The sequence below is a fragment of the Lontra canadensis genome, unplaced genomic scaffold (assembly GCF_010015895.1).
Source record: "Lontra canadensis isolate GAN:19392208 unplaced genomic scaffold, GSC_riverotter_1.0 scaffold93, whole genome shotgun sequence".
Taxonomy (NCBI): domain Eukaryota; kingdom Metazoa; phylum Chordata; class Mammalia; order Carnivora; family Mustelidae; genus Lontra; species Lontra canadensis.
The window spans coordinates 7609240-7633472 of record NW_022631087.1 but is presented as its reverse complement, the minus strand read 5'-3'; the positions used below and the strand labels follow the sequence as shown (position 1 = coordinate 7633472).

Here is a 24233-nt window from a genome sequence, read left to right as displayed (position 1 = left end):
CCCCTCCTCTCTCTCCCCGTACCTGCCTCTCTGCCCCCTTGTGATCTCTGCCTATCAAATAAATAAATAAAATCTTAAAAAAAAAAAAAAGATTATGTATGTGAAATCCTTGGACCAGGACCAGAGCACAGAGAGGCACATGAGTGTTTGGTGTGTAGGGTCCAGCAGGAGGATAGAGGAGAGGAAGGACGTATCAATGTCAATCAATTGATCAATGCAGATCAATGTGGAGAGGGAGAGGGGGGCGGGGACAGCAGTGCTTTTTGCAGTTGTGCGTGACAGGGTGGGACAACGGGGAGAGGCTGCAGGGGGAGGTCAGGGCCTCCCAGGCCGATCTTGCAGCCCACAACCAGCACAGGGAGTTCCGTGGACTCGATGCCCCGGGGTCTGTAACACCCCCTCGTGCTTCCTGAGTTGTAAGCTTCAGAGTCACAGCTCTTAGTGACCACGTGCTATCTGGAGTGAACACGTCCCAATTTACAATTTCTGTAATGTTGGGTGCCAAAGTTCCTTCTGTTTCTGTGTCAAATGAAAATCGCTACAGGGCCCACTGATGTGTGTGCCATGCCTTCCATCTCTGGGGTTTCTTTTCCAGGGATCAGTTCCCATACCTTCTCCCTGGCTCTGGGGAGGGGTGCAGGCACCCCAGCCTGTGTCCTCTCAGTTCCTGAATGCAGAAGGAAGAAGGAACTTGACACAGGTCTAAACATCCTTTTTTTTTTTTTTAAGGATTTTATTTATTTGAGAGAGAGAACATGAGCTGGGGAGGAGCAGAGGGAAAGGGAGAAGCAGGCTCTCTGCTGAGCAGGGAGCCCAGTGTGGGCTCGATCCTGGGACCCCGGGATCTTGATCTGAGCCTAAGGCAGATGCTTAACCGACTGAACCACCCAGGCGCCTCTGGTCTAAACATTCTTAAGAACATTCTTGTTTAATCCTCACAGAGCCAAAGAGGGGAGCTTGTCCTCATTTTTAAAAATTGATTTTAGAGAGAGCAAGTGAAAGAGAGTGAGAACAGGGTAAGGGGCAGAGGGAGAGAGAGAATCCCAAGCAGACTCCCCACTGAGAGCAGAGCCTGATGTGGGACTCGATCTTGCGACCCTGAGATGACCTGAGCTGAAATCAAGAGTCAGACGCTCAACCGATTGAGCCACTTAGGTGCCCCGAGCACTATCCTCATTGTAAAGGCGACATTGAGGCTCATAGTCTGCTCATACCACATCTTACTACTGATTTTAAGAGGAAGGACATTACAAAGCTTCAGGATGCTTCTAGAGCTCTTTAAGTTGCCATCTTTGTTTCTTTGTGCATTAAAGGGAGGGCGAAGGAAATGATGAGGCCTGATGCCTATGGAGCAGTTACTGTCTGCCAGGTTCTACTGTTGGGCTCTGTCATGGTTCTCATGTTACAGATAAGGAAACTGAGACACAGAGGGGTTAAGTGACTTGCCCAAGGACACACAGCAGGCAAGGATGGGAACATGGTTTTGCTCCAGCCCTCTGCCTTTGCAGAGACTGAAAGGGGACAGTCGCATAAAGTAAAGCTTAGGGCCCGTGCCTAGGAAGTACTCGGTCTCCTGGTCTAATTATCATTACTGGCCTTTCCTCCCTTTATCCGTGGTTCTTTGGGGCTTCTTGTTCTTCCTTTTATCCCTAAGCTTGATCATCTCAACAGCTGAACCAGAGTGTGACCAGTGTCCACTGACGGGTCTTCTCCCCTCTGGAGTGCCCACACTTCCATGCTCTGTCCTCAGTGTCTGGGCTGCACTTTTGGCGGGTGACTTCCTGGAGCGGAGCCAGAGGGCAACCTCCAGCTAAATGTCACCCGACTTTGGTGGCACTGCCTTAGGAATGCAGTACGCTTTCTGGGAACCTAGGCAAATATGCGACATCTCATTCTGCCCCCCAAACTGGGGACAGTTTCCACAGAAGAAACTGGGGCCCTTGGAATCTGCAAGTGTAACGTTTCCATCCACATACACGTTCACTGCTGCTGAGTCTTCACGTTCACGTTCATTTCTGAGGCACCTGGTTTCGTGTTCTCTCAGAGCTCCTTGGGAAAGAGCAGTGGTAGCAGGCACCAAAAATTGGGAGACCCATGCCCACGGTCCCCCTCCCCCGATGGAGTGTGGGCCGATCCCAGTCCCCTGGCTGTATCTGGTCGAGAGGGGACCCTGGTTTTGTTGGTCGAATTGGAATGACTCAGGCCAAGCTTTCTGAGCGCTGACAAGAGCCCCTCCCTTTGGACAGGGCAGGATCGTCTGTGACCGCATTTTCCTGTCTGTCGTCTCCTTGAGCGATAGGGTCCGTACCGCAGATGAGAAAGCGGGACGCTTCTGGTCCTCCGTGGATGGTGGCCACTCTGAAGCTGCCCGTCAGGACTTCTTACCCCTGACTCAGTGTTGTCTCTCTCTCTCTTCCCCCCTTTCCAGGTCCCTCCTGGCCGGAAGCAGAGGACCAGCACTGGTGGGGAGCCGTCTGGGAGCCTGAGCAGGGAACTGCTTTCCTTGGTGAGGTGGGCATGGGAGACCGAGCCCAGCTGACCAGAGACCCCGTTTTCTTCCAGGCTGAGGGGGCAGGCGGTGGGGCCCAGCCCCCCGCCTCACAGAAGATGCAGTTCTTTGGGCGCCTGGTCAATACCCTGAGTAGCGTCACCAACTTGTTCTCGAACCCGTTCCGGGTGAAGGAGGTGGCTGTGGCAGACTACACCTCGAGTGGCCGGGTTCAGGAGGAAGGGCAGCTGATTCTGTTCCAGAACATTCCCAATCGCACCTGGGACTGCATCCTGGTCAACCCCAGAAACTCACAGAGTGGATTCCGGTGGGTGACGGTCGACAGCTGCCACACACACACACACACACACACACACACACACACACAGACACACAGACACACACACACAGACATACACACACACACACACACTTCTTTCCTTGGGCTCCTTGGACTGGCGGTCCTGGCCTGAAGAGCAGCTTCCTGGGGCCAAGCATCTGAGGGCTCTGGAGAAGGGTGGGAGGGGGTAGGGAGAGGAACCTTTTAGATCCTACTTTCTGGCCCAGCAGGGTCCCCGCAGCAGGGGCGTGAGGGTAGAAGGCCAGGCTTTTCCCTGCCTCTGGCTGGGCTCCCGCAGAGGGAGGGAAGGAGGAAAGACAGGAGAGCTCGCAGGGTCGAATCGGGTAAAGTCCAGGCTTCCCCTGTAACTCTGGGTCTTTAAAGGCATGACTGCCCTTGTAGGGGCTGGCCAAGGTTTGTTCAAGAAAGTGTGTTGGGTGGACAGTGGTCACTTTTCCAGGCATGCTGGATCTCCGTGGGCTTGAAGGGAAGGGTAGAAACCCAGGGGCAGGGCTGGTTGGCATAAAGGGAGAGGAGTGGCCGGGCACCCAAAATGCAGGGTCCCGAGGAGCTTGGCAGACTGGTCCTGAGCTGGGCGAGTGCTGATGGGCCTTTTTCCGTTCGTTCATCTGTCTGGCCAGCCCGCCGTCCATCTCTTCACCGGGCACCGGGCATCTGTGGTGGCTCAGGAGTTCCAGGCCCTAGGCCAGGCCCCGCTGGCACTGTGCGATGACAAGATATGCTCCGTGCCTTTATGTGCAGTCTTGAGTGGAGGCCACATGCCTGGCAGGCATCGTACCAACCACGTGAGGAGAGCTGTGGGTAGAAGCGGACGCTGAGGACACAAGCAGGCGATCCCTTCCTGGCGGGCTCCTCGGAGCGTAGAATGAGGAGGAATGTGTCTGGCAGAGGAGAGTGGATAAGGTCGCTGTAGGCAGGCAGAGGCGTGGGGTGGGGGGCGCCCACAGGCCAGTAGCCCCGGGCCAGATCCCTGGTGTGCTCAGGGCTCTAGTGAGCATTTGAGGCCTGAGGGAACCTCTGGGCTCATTCCCCTTGAGGAGGCATGGCAGGAGTCTCAGAAAGTGGCAGGCTGGGAGTCAGGGTCCAGCCAACAGGAGGAGAGCAGAAGAGGCCAATCGGGGGGAGAATTTGGGTCTGGTTGCATGGGGAAACTGAGGCAGAGGCCCCCACAGCGGGCGGTGGGGCAAGGAACATGGTGGGGCTCCACCGCCCTCCACTATCACCAAGTCCTGTCAGCTGTAAATGTCCCTTGACAGGACTCCAGATCTGTCCCAGCAAGCTTGAGCCCCTCTGTGGGCAGATTACCATCCCAGGGGGTTAAACTCTTCGCCAGCAGTGTGTTACCTGCATGTTTATTTACTGCCCTTAATTGGGGGGCACTTTGTAGTACTTTCCCATATGGTGTGAGTTAGAGAAATGGCAATGCCATCCTCCAATGATCTGTTGAGGGAAGCAAGGAAGGCAGTATCCCATTTTACAGATAAGAACACTGAGGCTTAGGACGGTAAGTGAGTCATTTAAGGTTGCATGAGAAGCAGTGAAGGAACAGAATCTGTGTCTCCCGGCTTCTTCTTTTTTTTTTTTTTAAATTTAATTTTATTTATTTGACAGAGAGAAATCACAAGTAGGCAGAGAGGCAGGCAGAGAAAGAGAGAAGGGAAAGCAGGCTCCCTGATGAACAGAGAGCCCGATGTGGGGCTCAATCTCAGGACCCCGGGATATGACCTGAGCCAAAGACAGAGGCTTTAACCCACTGAGCCACCCAGGCACCCCGTGTCTTCTGGCTTCTAAGCCATTTCTCCTTTCTGTGCTGCTGTGTGTTTCCATGCGTTCAAACAGAATAGGGAGCATTGGGTGGGGTTTCAAGTCAAGCACGGGTCTCCTCTCGGAATTCCTCACGTCCCTCATTTGGCTCTGGACTCTTTTGTCTCTTCTCCTGACCTGCTCTCGCCCAAGCATTTCCATTTCAGCAGATGGCATCACCGTCCCTGCACGAGGTTATGCAGCCCAGAAGCCCAGGAGCGATCTTGATTCCTCTGGCTCCCTGCCCTGCAAGATCTGGGCCATTACTGAGTTCTGTCGGGCTCCCCTGCCAGACATATCTTGAGTCTGCTGCTGCTTCTCCGTCAGTTATTCTTAAGTTTGGCTTGAAGGGTAGAATTTTAGTTTTCTCCTAAGTGACAACCACAGCAGAGAGTGGTCCTCTGGGACTACCCCCCCCCCCCACTAGTCCCTGAGGGCCCAGCTCTTGCTGTCTTGTTGCTCTACCACATGTGGGCTTCATTCTCTAGGCCACCACATGGTCCCAGATGGCTGTGCTGGATCCAGCCATCACAGCCACCTTCCTGGTTAGCAGAAGGTAGACAGGGTGAACAAGGGCACCCTCCTCCTCACTAGGGGCTTCTGGGAAGTGGCACACCCCTCCACCTGAATCCCGTAGGCGAGACTTCGTCACATGGCCACAACTAACTGCAGGGGAGGCTGGGAAGTGCAGCTCGTATCCCGGCCCTATGCCAGTCCAAAATGTTCTCCATTTTGTCGCCGGCTCTCTTTCAAGGCCATGGTCCTTGCACACACAACTCCAGCCGCACTCCGTCTCCCAGCCTGTTGCTCTTCCTGTATTTGCTTGCCTCCCATCCTCTTCCCAGCTGCTTCCAGAGAGATCTTCCCAAAGGACAAATCTGATCGCTCACTCCCCTGCTTCATTCTTCAAGAAGTCCCTGTTTCCTTAACACATCAGCTGCTTAGCCTGGCTTGAAAGGGCCTGTGTGATCAAGCCCGGCTTCTCCCTCCGGTCTCAGCACTTGCTACCTTGTGCCCCTGGCTTTAGCCTGGGCTCTTACGCCGTCGGCCTCGGACATTCTCTCCCTCTTTGCCTGCCTCACTTCTGCTTGCCCTTCCCTGACCTTTAGGCTAGAGGAGCTGCCTCTGAGTGTCCCATAGCACTCCGTCCCCGTGCTTAGTAGACCGGCCTCCTGGGAGACCACCGACCCCACGAGGGTTGTGGCTGCATCTGTCTTGTTCGCCCCAGCGCAGCCCCCAGCACCCAGCAAGGAGCCTGGCACACCTAGGTTTGTGCGACCCGTGGGATGTACTCGCGCAGCTTGGGCAGTGTCAGCAGAGGGCCGCTGTGCGCCGTGTCCTCTGTTGGGACTGGGGACTGATGGCTTCAGGGCAGTTGAGGGGTGAGCTGGGAAGCAGGAGGGGAGGTGATGAAAAGTTGCAGAAATGGCAATGCCAAGGCCTGGGGTGTGACCCTGGAGCGAGGGCCAAAGCCCTGGGCTTCTCTTAGGCTTCGTGGGGTCTCCCTGCAGCCCCTGGCATCCTGCAGTTTCTAGAAGGAAGGTACAGTTTACTAGACTTCCTCTTCAGGCTGCTTAAGATTCTATTTATTTGAGAGAGAGAGAGAGATTGTGAGAGAGCAAGTGAGCGAGCACAAACTGGGAGAGAGGGAGAAGGAGAAGCAGACGCCCCACTGAGCAGGGAGCCTGATGCGGGGCTCGATCCCAGGACCCCAGGATCATGACCTGAGCTGAAAGCAGATGCTTACCCAACTTATTCAGGTGCCCCCTGCCTTTAAAAAAAAAAATATTTATTTATTAGAGAAATAGTGTGAGAGGGGGGAAGGGGCAGCGGGAGAGCAGGGCCTCCGGCCTGACATATGGTCCAGAGCCCTGGCTCCTCTGTATGAGTGCCAGGGTGGTCACCGGTAGTCTTGTGTGGACATTATGATAACATCCATACTTGTGTTCCTGCTACGAATTAATCATTTACTACTGACATTTGCTGGTGACATGTGATATTTGATGAAACCCGCCAGCTCTTCACTGGTATCTTAGCAGAAACAAGACTCCTCTTTCCAGGAATCCTAGAAAGAATGATCAGAGCAGGGGGCGCCTGGGAGGCTCAGCTGGTTCAGCATCTGCCTTTAGCTCAGGTCATGATCCTGGGGTCCTGAGATTGAGCCCCGCTCTGTGTCAGGCTCCCTACTCAGCGAGGAGCCTGCTTCTCCCTCTCCCAATGCCCCTCCCCGCTGCTTGTGTTTTTTCTCTCTCTCTCTGTGTCTCAAATAAATAAATAAATAAAATCTTAAAAAAAAAAAAAAAGAATGATCGAAGCATGTGCGCCAAGTAATCTTTGCTTCTTAAAAGGGGGCTGATTTTTTTTTTAAGATTTTATTTATTTATTTGACAGACAGAGATCACAAATAGGCACAGAGGCAGGCAGAGAGAGAGGGGGAAGCAGGCTCCCCACCGAGCAGAGAGCCCGACGTGGGGCTCGATCCCAGGACCCTGAGATCATGACCCGAGTTGAATGCAGAGGCTTAACCCACTGAGCCACCCAGGCGTCCCAGGGGCTGATTTTTGAGCCCTCAGAAAGGGAACTGCCGGTCAGCACCTCAGACGAGCTGAGCCAGCCACATACCCCTTGCTTGCTCCTTCCCGATCTGTCCAGCCCGCAGCCTGTCCTCTCCCCGCAGAGGTGAATCCAGCAGCTCTGTCCTCCAGGAGCTCAGGCAGTAGCCAGAAAATGTAGGTCCGCACGCGGCATGCAGGGGGATAAAAGAACTCGAACAAAGTAAAGCTCTTAGGCTCCCCAGACAGACCTCACCTTTTTACACTTCTTTCTCTGTCCTCACCGTACCCCGCTGCCTGCTCTGTGGGCCTGTCCTCGCCCGCTCTCTTCTCTCTCAGCACGGTCCCTACTTCGGTCAGCCCCTCCTGCCTGGGATCAGCCTGTGTCTGCTTGCATTTCTGTGTCCCCGCTAGACCGCTGAGCTCCTGCGGGATGGCGTCTGGGGCTGAGTCCTTTCTGCTAATGCCCACTGTGATGCTTAGTATTTGTTGAGTGGGTGATTGAGCCCGTGGCCCCTGGAGGTAGATGTGTGTTTGATAGGAGGGATTGGAAAAGGGGTATGGGGGGAGCTGGGTGAGATCTGGACCTACAAGGGAGGGAGGGAGGGCTCTGCAGGGAGAGGCACATGGAGAGCAAAAGCACAAAGGGATGGGGATGGAGGAGGAGCCCTTTGGGTGACCTGTAGGAGGGGCTGGTGCTCAGCTCTGAAACTGGAGACTTAGTTACGGCTCTAGCCTAATGGTTCTGGGGGCCATTGTTTTGGCCCAGGACCTCTCCATCCACCCCCCACATCTGTAAACGCACATTTTCATGCGATTTTTTGAAGTTCACGGATCCCCTGGGGCTCATCCACAGGCCACTCCCAGCCAAAGCAAAGGCTCCCCAGAGATAATGCCAGGTGGCTTTTGTCTGGGGGCTCCGTTCTAGAAGAGAGAGAGAAGACAACTTTATGAGTCCTCCAGGTCCTCAACATTTTCTGTGAATCTTTCACCTGTGGCTCTAACCCAAACCTGGCTCTCCCCTGGGGGCCTTGAGAGAATTTTCTCCTGGTATTTTCCCCACTGGGCCTGGAAGTGGGACTGGGCGCTCCTTTGCTCCCTGGACTTGAAATTCACATCGACCCGTACAACCCACGCTCTGTCCTGGAGTTTCCCCCACACTCTGAGGCTGGGAGCCTGTGGCCCCGAGCTCCCTCTCTCCATCACTACCTGTCCTGACTCAGTGACTGAAATTCACAGAGTGCCCCTCCATACACCCACGGCTTTTGGGGCCAGACCTCTCCCAGCCCACATGGCCATTCCCTGGACCTTGTCATCAGCAGTAACAGGGGCTCTCCCACAAATACCAATGGCGAGCACCCCGCTTTCCACCCTCCACCTCCTGTCTTTCCATCTCCTCCCTTGTTCTCTGAATGCCAAGTTCCCCGCCCCCTGCAGACATGAACCCAGCCATCCCCCTGCCATGTCCCATTCATGGACTTCACTTCTTGTCCTGCAGAAACTCGTGGCCTGTCATGATGATCACACCCTTGCATACTCTCTCTGCTTTCTTACTTCTTTCTTTGTCATCTTGGCTTGGCAGAACGCCAACACTAGTTAATTCCAGGTCTCCACCATGGCTGGCGGGGCTCCCCTCCATGCTACTTGTCCCAAGTGAGCCCTGCCCTTTGGCAGCCCTGGACTCAGGGCCAGCAGGCCACCCTGACCATGTCCTTCCCTACCTGCCCTCTCCTCCGTGCTTACCTGCAGCTGGTGAGCGCCCCCACCCGGGGTGCCCACAACTGCACCCACATACTGGGGCTTCCCTGTTGTCACTGTACAGGCCATCAGTCTCAGTATTTTCAGGTCTTTGAAATTTGTTCAGATTTACTTTACAGCCCAGTTTATGTCCAATATTTCTAACTTTGGTTTGTGTGGCTCGAAAAGAACATGTATTCTGTAGCTGGTGGGAATAGTGTTTCATATATGTCTGCCAGGTCAGGTTTACTAATGGGATTTTTTTTTTTTTGGTTTCATTGTTTATGAGTAGTAAACGTTAAAATATTCCAGTGTGATGGCAGATTTGTTTAGTTGTTTGTGGTTTTTTTTTGCCGGAATTATGGATAATTTAATTGCTTTAAAAATTTTTTAAAAATTGCTTAAAAAATTTAATTGCTTTAAAAAAACATTTTTTTAGGACCTTGAGATCCTAAGCTACCTAGAGGTTAGGTAGCTTTACTGAGATGCAACTTACAAAAAAATGAAATATACCAGTTTGACATGAGGCACTTGATGAGTTTCAGGAAAGATGCCTGCCCTGTGCCATCACCGCAGTCAAGATGCAGAACATTTCTGTAGTCTCCAAAATTCCCTCGCTGCTCCTTTGCAGTAAGTCCCCTGCACCCACCACAGCCCCCAGCAAACAGGGATCTGCTTTCTATCACTATGGTTTTGCCTTCTAATCATACAGCGTGTCGTCATATGACTTTTTTTTTCTTCACTTAGCGTAATGGTTTTGTAATTCATGCTCGAATGTTCTCTTATTATGCCTTGTGTCCCCTCCCTGTCAGTTTGGAAGTTATGCATTCTGTCATTCTCTTTTAGTGATAGCTATTGGGGGACAGTTCTCCATGGGTTTCTCATGGGTCCTCAAGTCTTACAAGCAGAGACACGGACTTCCTTTGTTCCAGGCTGTCTTTACAAGGATTTTATATAGCAAGCAGTCTTAGAAGATAGAGATCGGGTCTTTCCCTAGAGCAGAGGGGAGGTTTGCTTACTCTCTTATGTAATAAGGATCACATCATTTTCCAAAGCAAAGTTTTGGCAGATTTGCTTGTTGACGGTGGTAGAAGATTTGAGTTCCCGACATACTAGGCTTCTCTCTCTCCTAGTGCAACGGGAGCAGGTGTCACCTGGCCCTCTTCATGTCACCCTCTGGGAAGTGGATCCCAGGGAGTTGGCACAAACATGGAAACTGGCCACTGCATTGCTGTGAGCAGTACATTGCCCTTTGTCTTTGACCCAGGAATCTTGTTTCTTCTGCCAGTGTCTATGCAACTGTGTCAGGCTAACTTGTTAGTTTGCAAGTAGGGCAAAATCTGAAACCCTTCCCAGTTCTTGAGAGAACCCAAGAGATTGTAACACAACATCCTCGGCCTTATTGAAGAATAATTGGCACTTTAGTGTCTTCCAGAACAATAAATGGGTCTTAGGACTTCTAAACCCCATTTATTCCCAGGCTTCTATGCCACATATAGACACATACCTACATATATATATATATATATATATATATATATATATATATATATATATATATATACACACATATATATATGTATGTATATATATATATATATTCTGTATATATATATATATATATATATATATATATATATATTCTGTCTTTATTTTAAACCCAGCAGGATATTTTGCCACCAATCCTTATTTAGATTCACATACCTATTTGCCATTTTTCACGATATTTTATTTTTTTCCTGTATCTTAGACCATCCCTATGGGATCATTTCCTTCTACCTGAAGAAGATCCTTTCATATTTTCCATTGTGTAGGTCTACTAATGACAAAGCCTTTCTCTCTTTCTCTTTGTTTGTGTGTCTAGTGAAAAAAGTCTTTAAAAATTTTACTTATTTAAGTAATCTCTACACCCAGCATGGGGCTCGAACTCCCGACTCCTAGTAAGAATTGCTGATTCTCCCACCTGAGCCAGCCAGGCACCCCTGATTAGTGAAATGTTTTACTTTCAATTCGATACTTAAAGGGAAGCATGCTGCGTACAGAATTCCCACTGGCATTTATTTTCTTTTAGCTCTTTAAGTAAGAATGTCATTCCATTATCTCTGGTTTCCACTGCTGGGTAGATGGCTGTCAGCCTTTGAAGATCACTTTCTCGAAACTCTGCTGTTTTTTTAGTGTATTTCTTCGTATTTTGTTTATAGCCTTTGTAATATGGTACATGTGTCCATTATAGTTGTATTTCAGTATGTTCACATATGTTCACATATGTTTCATATGTGTCATCCTCAGTTCCTGTTGCTTAAGAAAAGACCCCAAACTCTGCAGCTTAAAATGACGATCAATTACTTAGCCCGAAAATCTGCAATTTGAGCAGAACTCAACATACTTCTAAGATGACTCACTTGCAACTGGCAAGTTGCTGTCTGCTGTTGGCTGGGAGTTTGTCCAGCTGAGGGTCCAGGACCAGGAGACATCCCTGTGGGTTGTGTTAGTTTCCCTAGGGGGTGACACTTGGGTCCCAAGAGAAAATTTGAGGTAGAAAATTCCAGTCTCTTAAGACCTTGGTCCAGAAACTAGGGCAGCATCACCTCTGCCCTATTCTGTTGGTCAAGCAGTTGCAGAGCCAGACGAAAGGGTTGAGAGATATCATGGGATAATGATAAGAGACATTATGTGTCAATGAAGCAGTGTCAAAGAATTTGGGGGCCATGTTTTAAAACCTACAGGGTCCCTAAGTGTGGATTTCTATTTGTGTGTGTGTGTGTGTGTGCGTAGGAGGGCTCAGAGATATTTTCAATCACTATGACATTTTTCTTTCCATCAATTTTGATGAGTTCGTAGATATGAACTCTTCAAATACGGCTTTTCTTCAGTTCTTTTTTGGCTCTACTTAAATGTATGGTAGATCTTTTTGTTATATATCCTATGTCTTTTATCTGTTTTCCTGCAATTTCCATCCTTTGGCTCCCCACGTTCTGTTCTGTTTCCTCTTTTCTGGCCTATCTTCCCATTTACTAGTTTTCTCTTCAACATTGTCCCATCTGCTTTTATACCTGGCCACATTCTCACTTCAGCACTTGTTTTTTAATGCTAAAAAAAACTTCCATTTTTTAAAATAGATTCAAGTTCTTTGCCCCAATTCTAAATCTTCTGTTTTATCCTCTTGAATATGATCACAGTTATCTATTTATTTATTTTTATTTTTATTTATTTATATATTTTTAAAGATTTTTATTTATTTATTTGACAGAGATCACAAGTAGGCAGAGAGGCAGGCAGAGAGAGAGGAGGAAGCAGGCTCCCTGCGGAGCAGAGAGCCGGATGCGGGGCTTGATCCCAGGACCCCAGGATCACAACCTGACCCGAAGGCAGAGGCTTTAACCCACTGAGCCACCCAGGCGCCCCATCACAGCTATTTAATTTATTTTTTTTAAGTAAGTTCTATGCCCAATGTGGGACTTGAACTCACGACCCCAAGAGCAAGTGTTGCATGCTCTACCAACTGAGCCAGCCAGGTGCCTCCTATCACTGTTATTTTATTTGTTTATTTATTTAAATATTTTATTTAGGTATTTGAGAGAGGAGAGAGAGCATGAATGGAGGGAGAGGGGGAGCCCAAGGTAGGGCTCGATCCCTGGACCCTGGGATCATGACCTGAGCCAAAGGCAGATGCTTAACTGACTGAGCCACCCAGGTGCACCATCACAGTTATTTTAAAGTCTGTATCAGATGACGTCAGTATTTGCAGCCCCCTACTTACAGATCTATTCCCCTCATGCATTATTTCCGTTGATTTTCTTTCATCTCATGTAGTGTCTCCTCCTGTGCTTGGTGAGTTTTGATGATGTCCTGGGCTCGGATTTGCAACGACGCTTGTAGAAATGATTAAGCCTGGCTTAACGTTTCTTTTATATTGGCTTCTCCCAGGTATCTGGGAACATCACCAGTGAGGGTAATTTCAGTCCATCTTCTGGAACGGAAATTATCTGGAGCTGAGCCGCAGTCTCCGGAAGGGTCTGTCTCCTTGTGGCTCATCTTATGCCTTAGTCCTTGAGGACCCCCGCCCACAGTAAGAGGGTTCATCAGGGCCCTCCCATCCCTGTCCCCGGAGCCCGGGAGGTTGCTGATGCTATGGTGTATCCCTCCAGCTGCTCAAGTGACAGCAGCCCTAAATCCCAGGCTCACTTCCTGGGTTTCCATAACCCCCACCAGCCTGACACTTCATCCCTGTCTGTTTCAGTGTCCAGCGTCTTAAGCAGACGCCTTTCACATTTTGTCGTCCCTAGGACAGCAGTCTGGTTCCCAGTACCTGGTCTGTCGTTGCGGAGGTGGGAGTCCTCAGACAGATCCCATTTCCTTTTGGGTTCGTCTCACCAGCAATTCAAATGCCTGATTCCACTTTCCCCATTAGCTACCTCTGTTTGCTCCCCTCTGCAGCAAAACCCTTGACAAATGTGGTCTGTGCTTGCCTCTCCAATTTCTTATGTCCCAGTCCTTCTCCACCCCTCTCCAGTCAGGCTCCGGTTCCCATCATTCCACCAAAAGTACTTTGTCAAGGTCATTGATGTTTTATTGATGCTAAATCCAGTGATCAGTTTTTAGTGTCCTTTTTAGTGTCATTTGGTGTCACAATTTCGTTGTCATTTAGTGTCATCGTGACTGACATAGCAACAACGTTTAACACGGAGCGCTCCGAGGTGAGGAGGTGGGCGAGATGAAGCAAAACCAGGCGAGGAGAATGAGGAAGGGCTTCCTTCCATCTCTGCCTTTCTTTCTTTGTTCCTTAGCACTTATTACCAGCTGGTTTGTTTATTATACTCTCCTATTTTGATTTGTCGCTTACGCATTGTGTTGGTCTCTCCCCTAAGAACACAGGCTCCAGGAAGGCGGGGTGTGTCATCTGTTCTGTTCATTAATTTACTCCTTCCATCTAGAACAATGGCAGGTGCAGAACATGCACTCAGTAGGTATTTGCTAAACAGTCTCACTCTCTCTCGAAAAGATCAGGTGAGCCTTGCTGAGCCAACACTCCTTGGGCACCACCTCTTCTAGACCTTGGCTAGCCATGGGTCTTACATGTTGAGAGCCCTGGTCAACACTTCAAGTATCTTCAGTGTCAACCGTCATTATGTTTATTCATTTTTAAAGTGCCGTTACTTGGCTGTCCCATCTGACCCTCTTGGTACCTCTGTGAGGTAGGTGGGACAGGTACAGGTAGTCTGATGTTTCATATGGGGCTCAGAGAGGGAAGGAATTTTTCAAGGGTCACCCAGCAGCTTAATAGCAAATCTTGGACTTCAACACAACTCTTTAAAAATGAGCAAAGTTTCTAATGATTGTTCTCTTCCTTTGGGGAGAGCTAGGGGGAAGGGGCACCATCTGAGTGGTTAAAAAAAAAAACAACAATTTTCTTTTCTGATTATAAAAATTATAGGGGCACCTGGGTGGCTCAGTCAGTTGAGCATCCAACTCTTGATCTCAGCTCAGGTCTTGTTCTCAGGGTCATGAGTTCAAGCCCCACACCGAGCGTGGAGCCTACTTAAAAAAACATAAAATAGTGACACCTAAGTGTCTCAGTTGGTTAAGCCGCTGCCTTCGGCTCAGGTCACGATCCCAGGGTCTTGGGATCGAGCCCCACATCGGGCTCCTTGCTCAGCAGGGAGCCTACTTCTCTCTCTGCCTCTGCCTGTTGCTCTGCCTGCTTGTGTGCACGCACTCTCTCTCTCTCTCTCTGACAAATAAATAAATAAATAAAATATTTAAAAAAAATAGCAATTATATAAACTCACAAGTAGAAAATTTAGAAGCTTCACAAATGGTTAAAGAACATTTCAACTACTACCCTACCAGGTACATTTTGACTTTTTTTTTTTTTAAGATTTTATTTATTTGACAGAGATCACAAGTAGGCAGAGAGGCAGGCAGAGAGAGGAGGAAGCAGGATCTCTGCTGAGCAGAGAGCCTGATGCGGGGCTCGATCCCAGGACCCTGAGATCATGACCTGAGCTGAAGGCAGAGGCTTTAACCCACTGAGCCACCCAGGCGCCTCATTGAAATATTTTTAAAATACAATTTAGATCACATTGTATCACTTAAAATTTGTATCTTGCTTTTTCTTTTTAAAAAGATTTTATTTATTTATTTGACAGACAGAGATCACAAGTAGGCAGAGAGGCAGGCAGAGAGAGGAGAAAGCAGGCTCCCTGCTAAGCAGAGAGCCTGATGCAGGGCTCGATCCCAGGACCATGGGATCATGACCTGAGCCAAAGGCAGAGGCTTTAACCCACTGAGCCACCCAGGCGCCCCTGTATCTTGCTTTTTTACTGGACATTATAAAAATCACATTTCGCTGTTCTTTCAAAATCACGTCTTAATGGTTGTATAATAATCCATCACTTAGCTGGGCCACCATTTATATCCTATTCTACTGCTGGACATTTAAGTTACACACTAATTTACTTCCTACAGTGTGCGATGGCCAGGGACTTGAGGCCAGGGCTCTTGGATATCAGCGTCCAAATAATAGAAAGTGGATACAACAAAGATTTGTTTAAAAAAAATTTTTTTTAAAGCACCATAACATGATATTAAAAAAACTGGGAACGAAAATCTTTTTAAATTAAAATAAAATCCTGACTCCATTTGGAGGTGGGTGTGCGAGCACGTGCATGCGGTGGGAAGGGGAGTCTGGCTGGAGTGGGTCCCTGTGTGGCCAGAGGCAGGCAGCGACCCATGTACAGGGTGGGGGACCCAAGGCTTCTGCCTCTAGCAAGGGTGTGGGCTGAAGCCGGCTCATTTCTGTGTCGTTCTCCTGTGTCCTGGCCCCACAGACTCTTCCAGCTGGAGACGGAGGCGGATGCCCTCGTGAACTTCCAGCACTACTCTTTGCAGCTAACGCCCTTCTACGAGAGCTCCGGCCACGTCCTGCACGTGGAGGTCCTGCAGCAGCTGACCGACCTCATCCGCGACCACCCCAGCTGGTCGGTGGCCCACTTGGCGGTGGAGTTGGGGATCCGGGAGTGTTTCCACCACAGCCGTATCATCAGGTGGGCCAGGAGGGACGGTGCGAGTGCATGTGTGTGTCGATAGATGGGCTCAGTCCTGCCTCAGTTTCCCTTTGTAAAGCCAAAAGCTGCCTGGCACCTTGGATGTGATCCGTGCTAGGTTGCTTCTCTGGAGAGAGCAAAAGAGGCCTTAGCTCCTCGTGTCTCCTTCCAAAGACCAGGTGCCCTCTCTCCTGTGGCCCTTTACCCAATACTACCGTCAATAAATGTGCCCCCTAGAGGGGACCGTGTGGGCCCTGCCTCAGGACTCCAGCTCCTCTGCTTGCCCTGAGGTGGCCGCAGCTTGTGTCAGCCCCCAGGGCCCCAGGCTCAGAATTCCTCACTGCCCTTGATAGCTTCCAGGCCTGTTCTTAGACATCGTGGGGATTAACCTCCCCGTGGCCCTGTCCCTTTCCTAGGGCGGGCATTATTGTTATTTTTTTTTTTTTTTATAGATAAGGATATTAAGACCCAGAAAGGTTACATGAACTGCCCACGGTTAATGAGTTTTCTGCTTTCGACCTGTTCTTTGCCACCCTACCACCCCTCTCCAGCTGGTGGGGACCTAGAACCCGTCCCTTGTACGGGCGTGCAAGTAAACAACTGATAAAATCACATCAGTACCAAACAAACTGTGAGCCAACCCTCTGTTGGAACCAGCCAGCCCGAGCATGGCAGGAAGGCTCTTGAGCCGATAGCCTGTTTCCCTCCACTGCCCCTGAGTTTCTCAGCACCCCTCCCTCTGTGTACCCACCCTACCCCCACTCCGCAGCTGTGCCAATAACAGGGAGAATGAGGAGGGCTGCACCCCCCTGCACCTGGCCTGCCGCAAGGGTGACGGGGAGATCCTGGTGGAGCTGGTGCAGTACTGCCATGCCCAGATGGACGTCACGGACAACAACGGGGAGACGGCCTTTCATTATGCCGTCCAGGGCGACAATGCCCAGGTGCTGCAGGTGAGCAGGGGGAGGGGCGGCGGGGTGACGGGAGCTGGCAACACCTCGTTGTCCCCACTTATCCTTCCTGGACACCATCCCCGCTTCTCCCCCACTTCCCTCCTCCTGCCTGTCAAGGAGACACACCCTCAGCCTCCAGCTTCCGACAACCCTAGGGAGGTTCCCCCAACTCCGTGAACTAAAATGGAGGCCCAGCCCAGCCAGGCATTCTGGTTCAGCTTGTCCCAAGCACCTACTGAGCCCAACCCTGGGCTGGGTTCATTTCAGCCCTGCCTGGAGGGGCCGACCGTCCAGCGGGACCTAAGCTTAGCTTTTTCCAGGAACTGCAAACTCCATCCGGCTCCTGTAGACGTTTGCACCAGACATACCCCTCCTGTTAAATGTTTGATTATCGGGCTGAGAAATGAAAATGAAAATCGTAGACCGGTAGATGGAATGATGTTCCTAAAAGCTACTTTATGTGTTAGATGGAAGCGTTAGAATACCAGACAGGATTTCACTGCCCTGAGTTAGAAGATTTTCTTTTTATTTATTTATTTATTTATTTGAAGACTTCCTTTTATTTTTTTTAAAGATTTCATTTATTTATTTGACAGAGAGAGAGGGATCACAAGTAGGCAGAGAGGCAGGCGGGGGGGGGGGGGGGGGGGAAGCAGGCTACCTGTGAGCAGAGGCCGATACGGGCCTCGATCCCAGGACCCTGAGATCATGACCTGAGCCCAAGGCAGAGGCTTAACCCACTGAGCCACCCAGGCACCCCTGAAGACTTTCTTTTAAAGGTGATGTCCTCCGCCCTGGCATCAGAAAGGAATGACACTGTTCCAGAAAATATGCGTTCATGTCGTCTGGTTGGTGCACAGGGAAGGGACTTCCACGTGCCCTGGTGAACTCCATCCTTCCTGAGAGCCAGCTGCGCGCCCGGCTCCATGGCTCACAGGGGCTGCCTCTGTGCAGACTGCAGACACATACTCAGCTGTCCTTTGTCGTGGGCTGCTCTCATGTCTGGCCCTGTGCTGAGTGCTGTGTGTTCCAGTTAATTCTCCAAATAGTCTCTTTTGGGTGTGGGGGGAGGTCAGGATCCTCCTCTCATTGCCAAAGAAACTGAGGTTCCATGAGGTTAAAGAAACGTGCCCGGGGAGGGGCAGAGCTGTGAGCCATGGGGTTGGCCCTCTATCGGGCCTCTTTGCTGTGTTCTCAGACTGTCGACAGGCCCAGCAAGGTCCCCTGGGGGACACAGGACTTGTAGCTAACCTACAGAGATGGCACGTGACCACAAGTGAGGAAGTGAAACCTCCTGGCTTTCTTTGTAAAACTGGCTTGTCTGAGTGCAAAAAGGTGTTTTTATTTTTTAAAAGATTTATTTATTTATTTGACAGAGACAGTGAGAGAGGGAACACAAGCTGGGAGAGTGGGAGAGGGAGAAGCAGGCTTCTCGCTGAGCAGGGAGCCCGATGCAGGGCTCGATCCCAAGACCCTGGGATCATGACCTGAGCTGAAGGCAGATGCTTAACAACTGAGCCACGCAGGTGCCCCAAAGGTGTTTTTATTAAAGCATAGGACAGGACCCATGGGCAGAAAGAGCTGCCTCTTTTGTTTGTTTTGTTTTTTTTCAATTGAAAAAATTATATGTGAACCTAACAAAGAAATTCAAGCCAGAGAGATGAAAGTAGGATGAGAGTATACAATGAAAAGCAGGAATTTCTCCCCTCCAGACCCCCAGGGCCCATCCGCGCGAACAGCCTCCGTTCAGGTTTCCTGGTTGAGAAGTTTTTCCCATGAGCCCCGGCCGTGCCAGACCAGCCCCCCCGCCAACCCTGTCACAGCCGGTGTCCTGTCTTCCTGCAGACCCCTGTCTCTGTGCTTCCCTTAATGTCCCTCCCATGTTTTCACAGAGTCCGACTTCCCTTGCCCTCACGTGGGCTCAGGAGACGGGCACGGAGGGTGTTGTGGAGGGTCGTGGAGGGCTTGTGTTCATGGGGCCCCAGCCCACCCCGGTGCTCCGCTGTCAGCTCCTAGGGAAGACTGCGTCGAGTGGCCTGAACCGGGTGAACAACGAGGGACAGACCCCACTGCACCTGGCCTGCCAGATGGGGAAGCAGGAGATGGTCCGCGTGCTGCTGCTTTGCAATGCTCGGTGTAATGTCATGGGCTCCATTGGCTACCCCATCCACACGGCCATGAAATTCTCCCATAAGGGGTAAGTCCTCACTCCCCTGCCCACCGGTGGGGCCTGCGGCTCGCGCAGCACTTCTCCTGGAGCACAGGTGAGCCCTGGCCTCTGTGGGCTCATTCCATGCATTTCCGACATTTGGGCCAAGGGCCAGCTTGGCCCGAACAAGGTGCTTGAACCTGCGGTGGATGTGAGCCTCAGTCCAGAAAGTCAGCTGTGCAAAGAGTAGAATTTTGAAATGTTTTCTGTAATACACCTTCATTTCTGGCCACGAACCTCCCTTTACCTATGAGAGAACCATCCAGATCTTCCCCGGAGTCCTTCTTTTCTACCTCCTCCAGGTGATCCTCCAGCACGTGACTCCTTGTCAGAGTCACGTACCACCCCGAGAGGGCTGGGTCCTAGAGATGGGTCCTCTTCTGTCTAAGCCCACCAGCCCGATCTGAACACCTTCGTGGCTATAGTGCTACCCTGTGGCTTCTGTAGATTCCTGGCCGGAAGCCTAGGATCGCTTGGTGGGGTGGCCCCAAGCCCCTTCTGCCTCGATGTGTCCATGGTTCCTGGCTAGTGGCCCTGCTGGGACGAAGGCTCCAGGCCCAGGCCTTGGGGAGCTCTGGACCACTCTCACATTTCTTCCCTCTCCCCAGACCTGCGAAACCCTGGTCTCAGGAAAACTCTCCATATAAAGTGTGTGTGTGTGTGTGTGTGTGTGTGTGTGTGTGTGTGGCGGGGGGATGGGGGTGGATAAAAGACATGAAGGGGGCGCCTGGGTGGTGCAGTCAATTGGGTATTTGACACTTGGTTTCAGCTGGGGTCATGATCTTGGGGTGGTGAGAGCCCTGAGCCCACCTGAGATTCTGTCTCTCTCCTTTTCCCTGCCCCTCCTGCTTGGGCTCTTTCTTTCTCTCTCTCAAATAAATGAACCTTTTTTTAAAAAGACGAATATCTCAAAACAGTGCCCAGTGGGGACAGTGTCTAGAAAGACTGACTGACAGAATGAACGGGTCAGTTGGTCCCTCCATCTGGGCGCTGTGCTAAGCGCTGGCCTTAAAGAGACAGAAAAGAGAGCAGCTCCGGGACAGGTGACACAGAAGTCACCGGGTCCTTCTAGGCTGTGTGCTGGACAGGCAGGGGGAAGAGCACAGAGGGTGGCAGGTGCATGGGGGGGGGCAAGCCTTGCCCTCCCTCGGGTTTTCCCTTTTTCTGGAGTCTCCTAGAGTCTGCGCCTACCTTGCCGGCCCCGCTGGCATGGCCATCCCCTCAAAGGTCTAGTTCAAGTGTGGGCCAGCCCACCTTTCCCTGATCCTCCGCAGCACAGCCAAGGCGGGCTAGAACTTTCAGGAAGACTTGACCAGCTGGTCAGAGATGGTACCGACACCCTCATTCCCAGTAGTCACATGCCCTGATTGCGGGTTGCAGCCCGAATGGGCACACATGATGGTTGATGCTCTTTTCTCCCCGGAGGTAGTGTGGCAGCCCCGTGCTGGCTCAACTCTGGCCACCCCAGGCTTTCTTGTCCAGGGTCCTGGTATTGCCCGGCTCGCTCACTGCTCAGACACCTCCAGCCGCATTCCTCTCTGCCCCTGCCAGGCCCCCCACCGCGGGGCTGGTACACATCACAAGGGACCATGCACAGAAGATGATGCGAGTGGCCTCACACCGCGGGCACGCCCTACACAGCCCCGCATGGCCACGTCCTCCCAGGGCCCCCACAGGGACATCCCTCTACCAGCACGCAGTAGCCAGCACCGCTGTGCCCTAGAAAATCTCAAGCATCAGAGTTATGGAGAGAGGTCCCGTCCCAGCTCCAGTTTGGGAGCCCCTCTACTATGTATGTCAACCCAGTTGACCTTTACAGAGCCGGGTTTGCCCCTGGGCGTCGACTTTGACTTTGCAAAATGTTTTCAAGGTTCATTCATGTTGTAGCACGTATTCCTTTTTTTTTCTTAAGATTTTATTTATTATTTGACATACAATAAATGAATTTTTTTTTTAGATTTTATTTATTTATTTGTTAGAGAGAGAGAGAGAGAGAGCATGAGCACAGGCAGACAGAGTGGTAGGCAGAGGCAGAGGGAGAAGCAGGCTCCCCGCTGAGCAAGGAGCCCGATGTGGGACTCGATCCCAGGACGCTGGGATCATGACCTGAGCCGAAGGCAGCCGCTTAACCAACTGAGCCACCCAGGCGTCCCACAATAAATGAATTTTGTTAATTTTTTGTAAACAATACAAAAGAGAGAGGGAGGGCGCACACAGAAGCATGGGGAGCAGCAGAGGGAGAGGGAGAAGCAGCCTCCCCGCTGAGCAGGCAGCCGGATGCGGGGCTCAATCCCAGGACCCCGAGATCATGACCTGAGCCAAAGGCAGATGCTTAGCCAATGGAGCCACCCTGGTGCCCCAAATTCCCTTCCCTTTTAAGGTAGAACAATAGTCCATGGACCACCTTTTGCTTTTCCCTTCACCTGCTAGTGGACATTTGGGTGTTCCCCCTTTCGGCTAACGCTGCTGGGAATATGGGTGTACGGGCATCTCTTTGCGTTTTGGTCATAGACCCGAAGTCTGTGGGAGTGGAAAGCAACTGCAGTCTTCACTCCTCTGCCTAGAGTACCCGAGTGGCTCAGTCGGCTAAGCATCCAACTCTTGATTTCAGCTCAGGTTGTGATCTCAGGGTCATGAGATCGAGCCCCGGGTCGGGCTCTGCACTCAGCATGGAATCTGCTTAAGATTCTCTTCCTCTCCCTCTGTCCCTCCCCCTGCTCTCTTTCAGGTAAATAAATAAATCTGTAACTCATCTGCCTGTACTTCCTGCAGGATGCTGGTCCCTGCGTGAAACACCAGCAGTGGAGAGTAGGGGATGGAGGGCAGCCATGTGCCAGGCACAGAAGTGAAATGTCTTCTCTTCTTTAATCCCCGCCAGTCCAGTTAGGACTGGGCCCGTGTTGCAGATGGGCTCAGCCACTTCCCGGAGATCAGCCAGTGAGGAAGCTGGGGCTGGACCTCAGGCCTACCTGACTTTAAGGCCAACACCAGTGAGAGCGATCATTGCTAACTGGAGTTATCAGGGAAGGCTTCCTGGAGGTGGGCGCTTGAGCTTTGACATACCATATGCTGGTTTACATGCTGGTTGGTTCTATTGTAAAACCAACAGAAATTTTGCAGAAACTCTCCTTCACCAGGAGATGAAGCCCCAGGTCTTGGCCTTTTCCAGCCCCAGGCCACCTCCCTCCACCTCCATGACCTTCTGTACTGCCCCCATGGCTCCTTTCTCCCTAGGTGTGCTGAAATGATCATCAGCATGGACAGCAACCAGATCCACAGCAAAGACCCTCGCTACGGAGCCAGCCCCCTCCACTGGGCCAAGACCGCTGAGGTAGGCAGAGTCTGAGGGGAAGTGGTAGGTGGGCAGGGGGCAGAGTCTGACGGGGAGTGTGGACGGGCAGGGGACAGAGTCCCAGAGCCCCAAGTTCCTCAGCTGCCCGCAGGAGGGCAGTTCCTAAGATGACTCTGGGGATGGCGCTGTGAGGGTTGGTCTCTTAGTGGCCCCACAGGGGGAGAGGACAGTCTGGTGTTGCTCTGCCGCTCACTGGCACAGTGACGATGTACCCTCCATGAATTGGGGGTCCTGTGGCCTGCCTTTGGAGGTGTGAAGTCAGCGAGGTAATGTGTGAGAAAATTCTTTGTAACTCAGACAGAAGGTGGTGTGAGGCCTTGGCTGGGTAGCTCCCCAGAGGCCTTCCCTAAGCCAGGCTTCACCCCCTGGGGAGGATGGAGATCTCTGGAAGCCGAGCTTGGCAGGGTACTGGGTGCCCCCGAGAATGTGGCTTATTCTTAAACAAGGGAGGGAGGAGATTACCGACCTCTGTAGGGTACCTTCTGTCTGCCAGTGGCTAGACCAAGTCAGGCCCTTCCGTGTACGTTTTGTCGTGCATTGTCACTGCTCTGTGAAGTAGACACTTGCATTTCTATTTTCACAGAAGAGAAAAACTGGGTGCAGGGGGTGTGGTGACCCCCCAAGTTCAGAGGACGGGGATGAAATGGGGTTGAACTTTGGGCTCTGGACTGTTTGGGCTCCAAAGACCAGGCTCCCCGGGGCTGCCTCGTGTAGGGCTGTATATTGCCCAGGCCCAGGGAGGGGTCAAACCTTTGCAGGACCCCAGGGACGGTCGCAGGGAGTGGGGCCTTTCTGGGAGTTTGCAGAGATGCAAGGGGTCCCGTTAACTCCAGGCAAGAACCCGGAAGCCCCTTAAATCAGCATATCTTCAGCCTTTTGTCCTCTACTTCTGGGGTGCTGACAGCATGGGCCAAGGTCTAAGGCCACCCCCAGAACTGGGGCCCACCCCCTGAGTTGTTATTGTGGCTAGAGCTTTCCAGAAGTCCAGTTCCTGAAGGAGTCTCAGGGAGGAGGTGGCAGTGCCCGGGTGTCACCACTCACTCCAGCACGGACCCTGTCTCCTGCAGATGGCCCGCATGCTGCTAAAACGGGGCTGCGATGTGAACAGCACCAGCAGCACAGGGAACACGGCCCTGCATGTGGCTGTGATGCGCAACCGCTTCGACTGCGTCATGGCGTTGCTGACCTATGGGGCCAATGCGGACGCCCGCGGGGAGCACGGCAACACCCCACTGCACTTGGCCATGTCGGTGAGCCTGCGTCTGCCCCCAGCCCTGGCAGCTCCTGCAAGGAGGGCCGCCTGCCTGTGGCTGCTCTCCCGAGGTGCCCCCTCCAACCCCCGCTGGGAATCTTTCCTCAGTTAAGACCCCACCTTCTCCCTCAGGAACCTTCCGTGTCCCCCTCTTAGCCCAAAATATCATCTCCTTCCTCTGCACCACAGTCCCTCCTGCTCCTGGGCTCCCCATTTGACAGGTGCATGGTGTGAGAGGGGAAGTACAGCCCCAGCGACCCGCCGTGGCCTTGGCCAAGTCACCTGTCAGCCTCAGTGTCCTTATCTGGAAACCCGGGGTATCGGCTCCCACCTGGCAGAGCTGTTGAGAGAAGAGAGTGGCAGACCCTTGGTAACTCCAGGAGCATCCCTGAGATGTCCTGGAGATACCAGTTCTCCTCCCGCCCTGCATCCTTAGGGGAAGTACTCATCTACATATTGTTCCTATCTCCTTAGAGATTC

At 51.7% G+C, this 24233-nt stretch overlaps 1 protein-coding gene across 12 annotated transcripts in view; it reads left to right on the top strand.

Moving 5' to 3' along the window:
• PLA2G6 (phospholipase A2 group VI) overlaps positions 1 to 24233 on the top strand; it is a 57816-nt gene that overhangs the window by 8293 nt on the left and 25290 nt on the right. For 6 of the 12 annotated variants that reach the window (XM_032836646.1, XM_032836653.1, XM_032836645.1 and 3 more), the window contains exons 2-7: positions 2429 to 2816; positions 15772 to 15987; positions 16757 to 16940; positions 18950 to 19137; positions 22384 to 22480; positions 23569 to 23751. In XM_032836646.1, the coding sequence (XP_032692537.1) occupies positions 2518 to 2816; positions 15772 to 15987; positions 16757 to 16940; positions 18950 to 19137; positions 22384 to 22480; positions 23569 to 23751 (1167 nt within the window). In that variant the 5' untranslated portion in view covers positions 2429 to 2517. Of the gene's footprint in view, positions 1 to 2428; positions 2817 to 15771; positions 15988 to 16689; positions 16941 to 18949; positions 19138 to 22383; positions 22481 to 23568; positions 23752 to 24233 lie in introns of those variants that run through there. The other 6 variants (XM_032836649.1, XM_032836648.1, XM_032836651.1 and 3 more) reach the window with 4 other exon arrangements.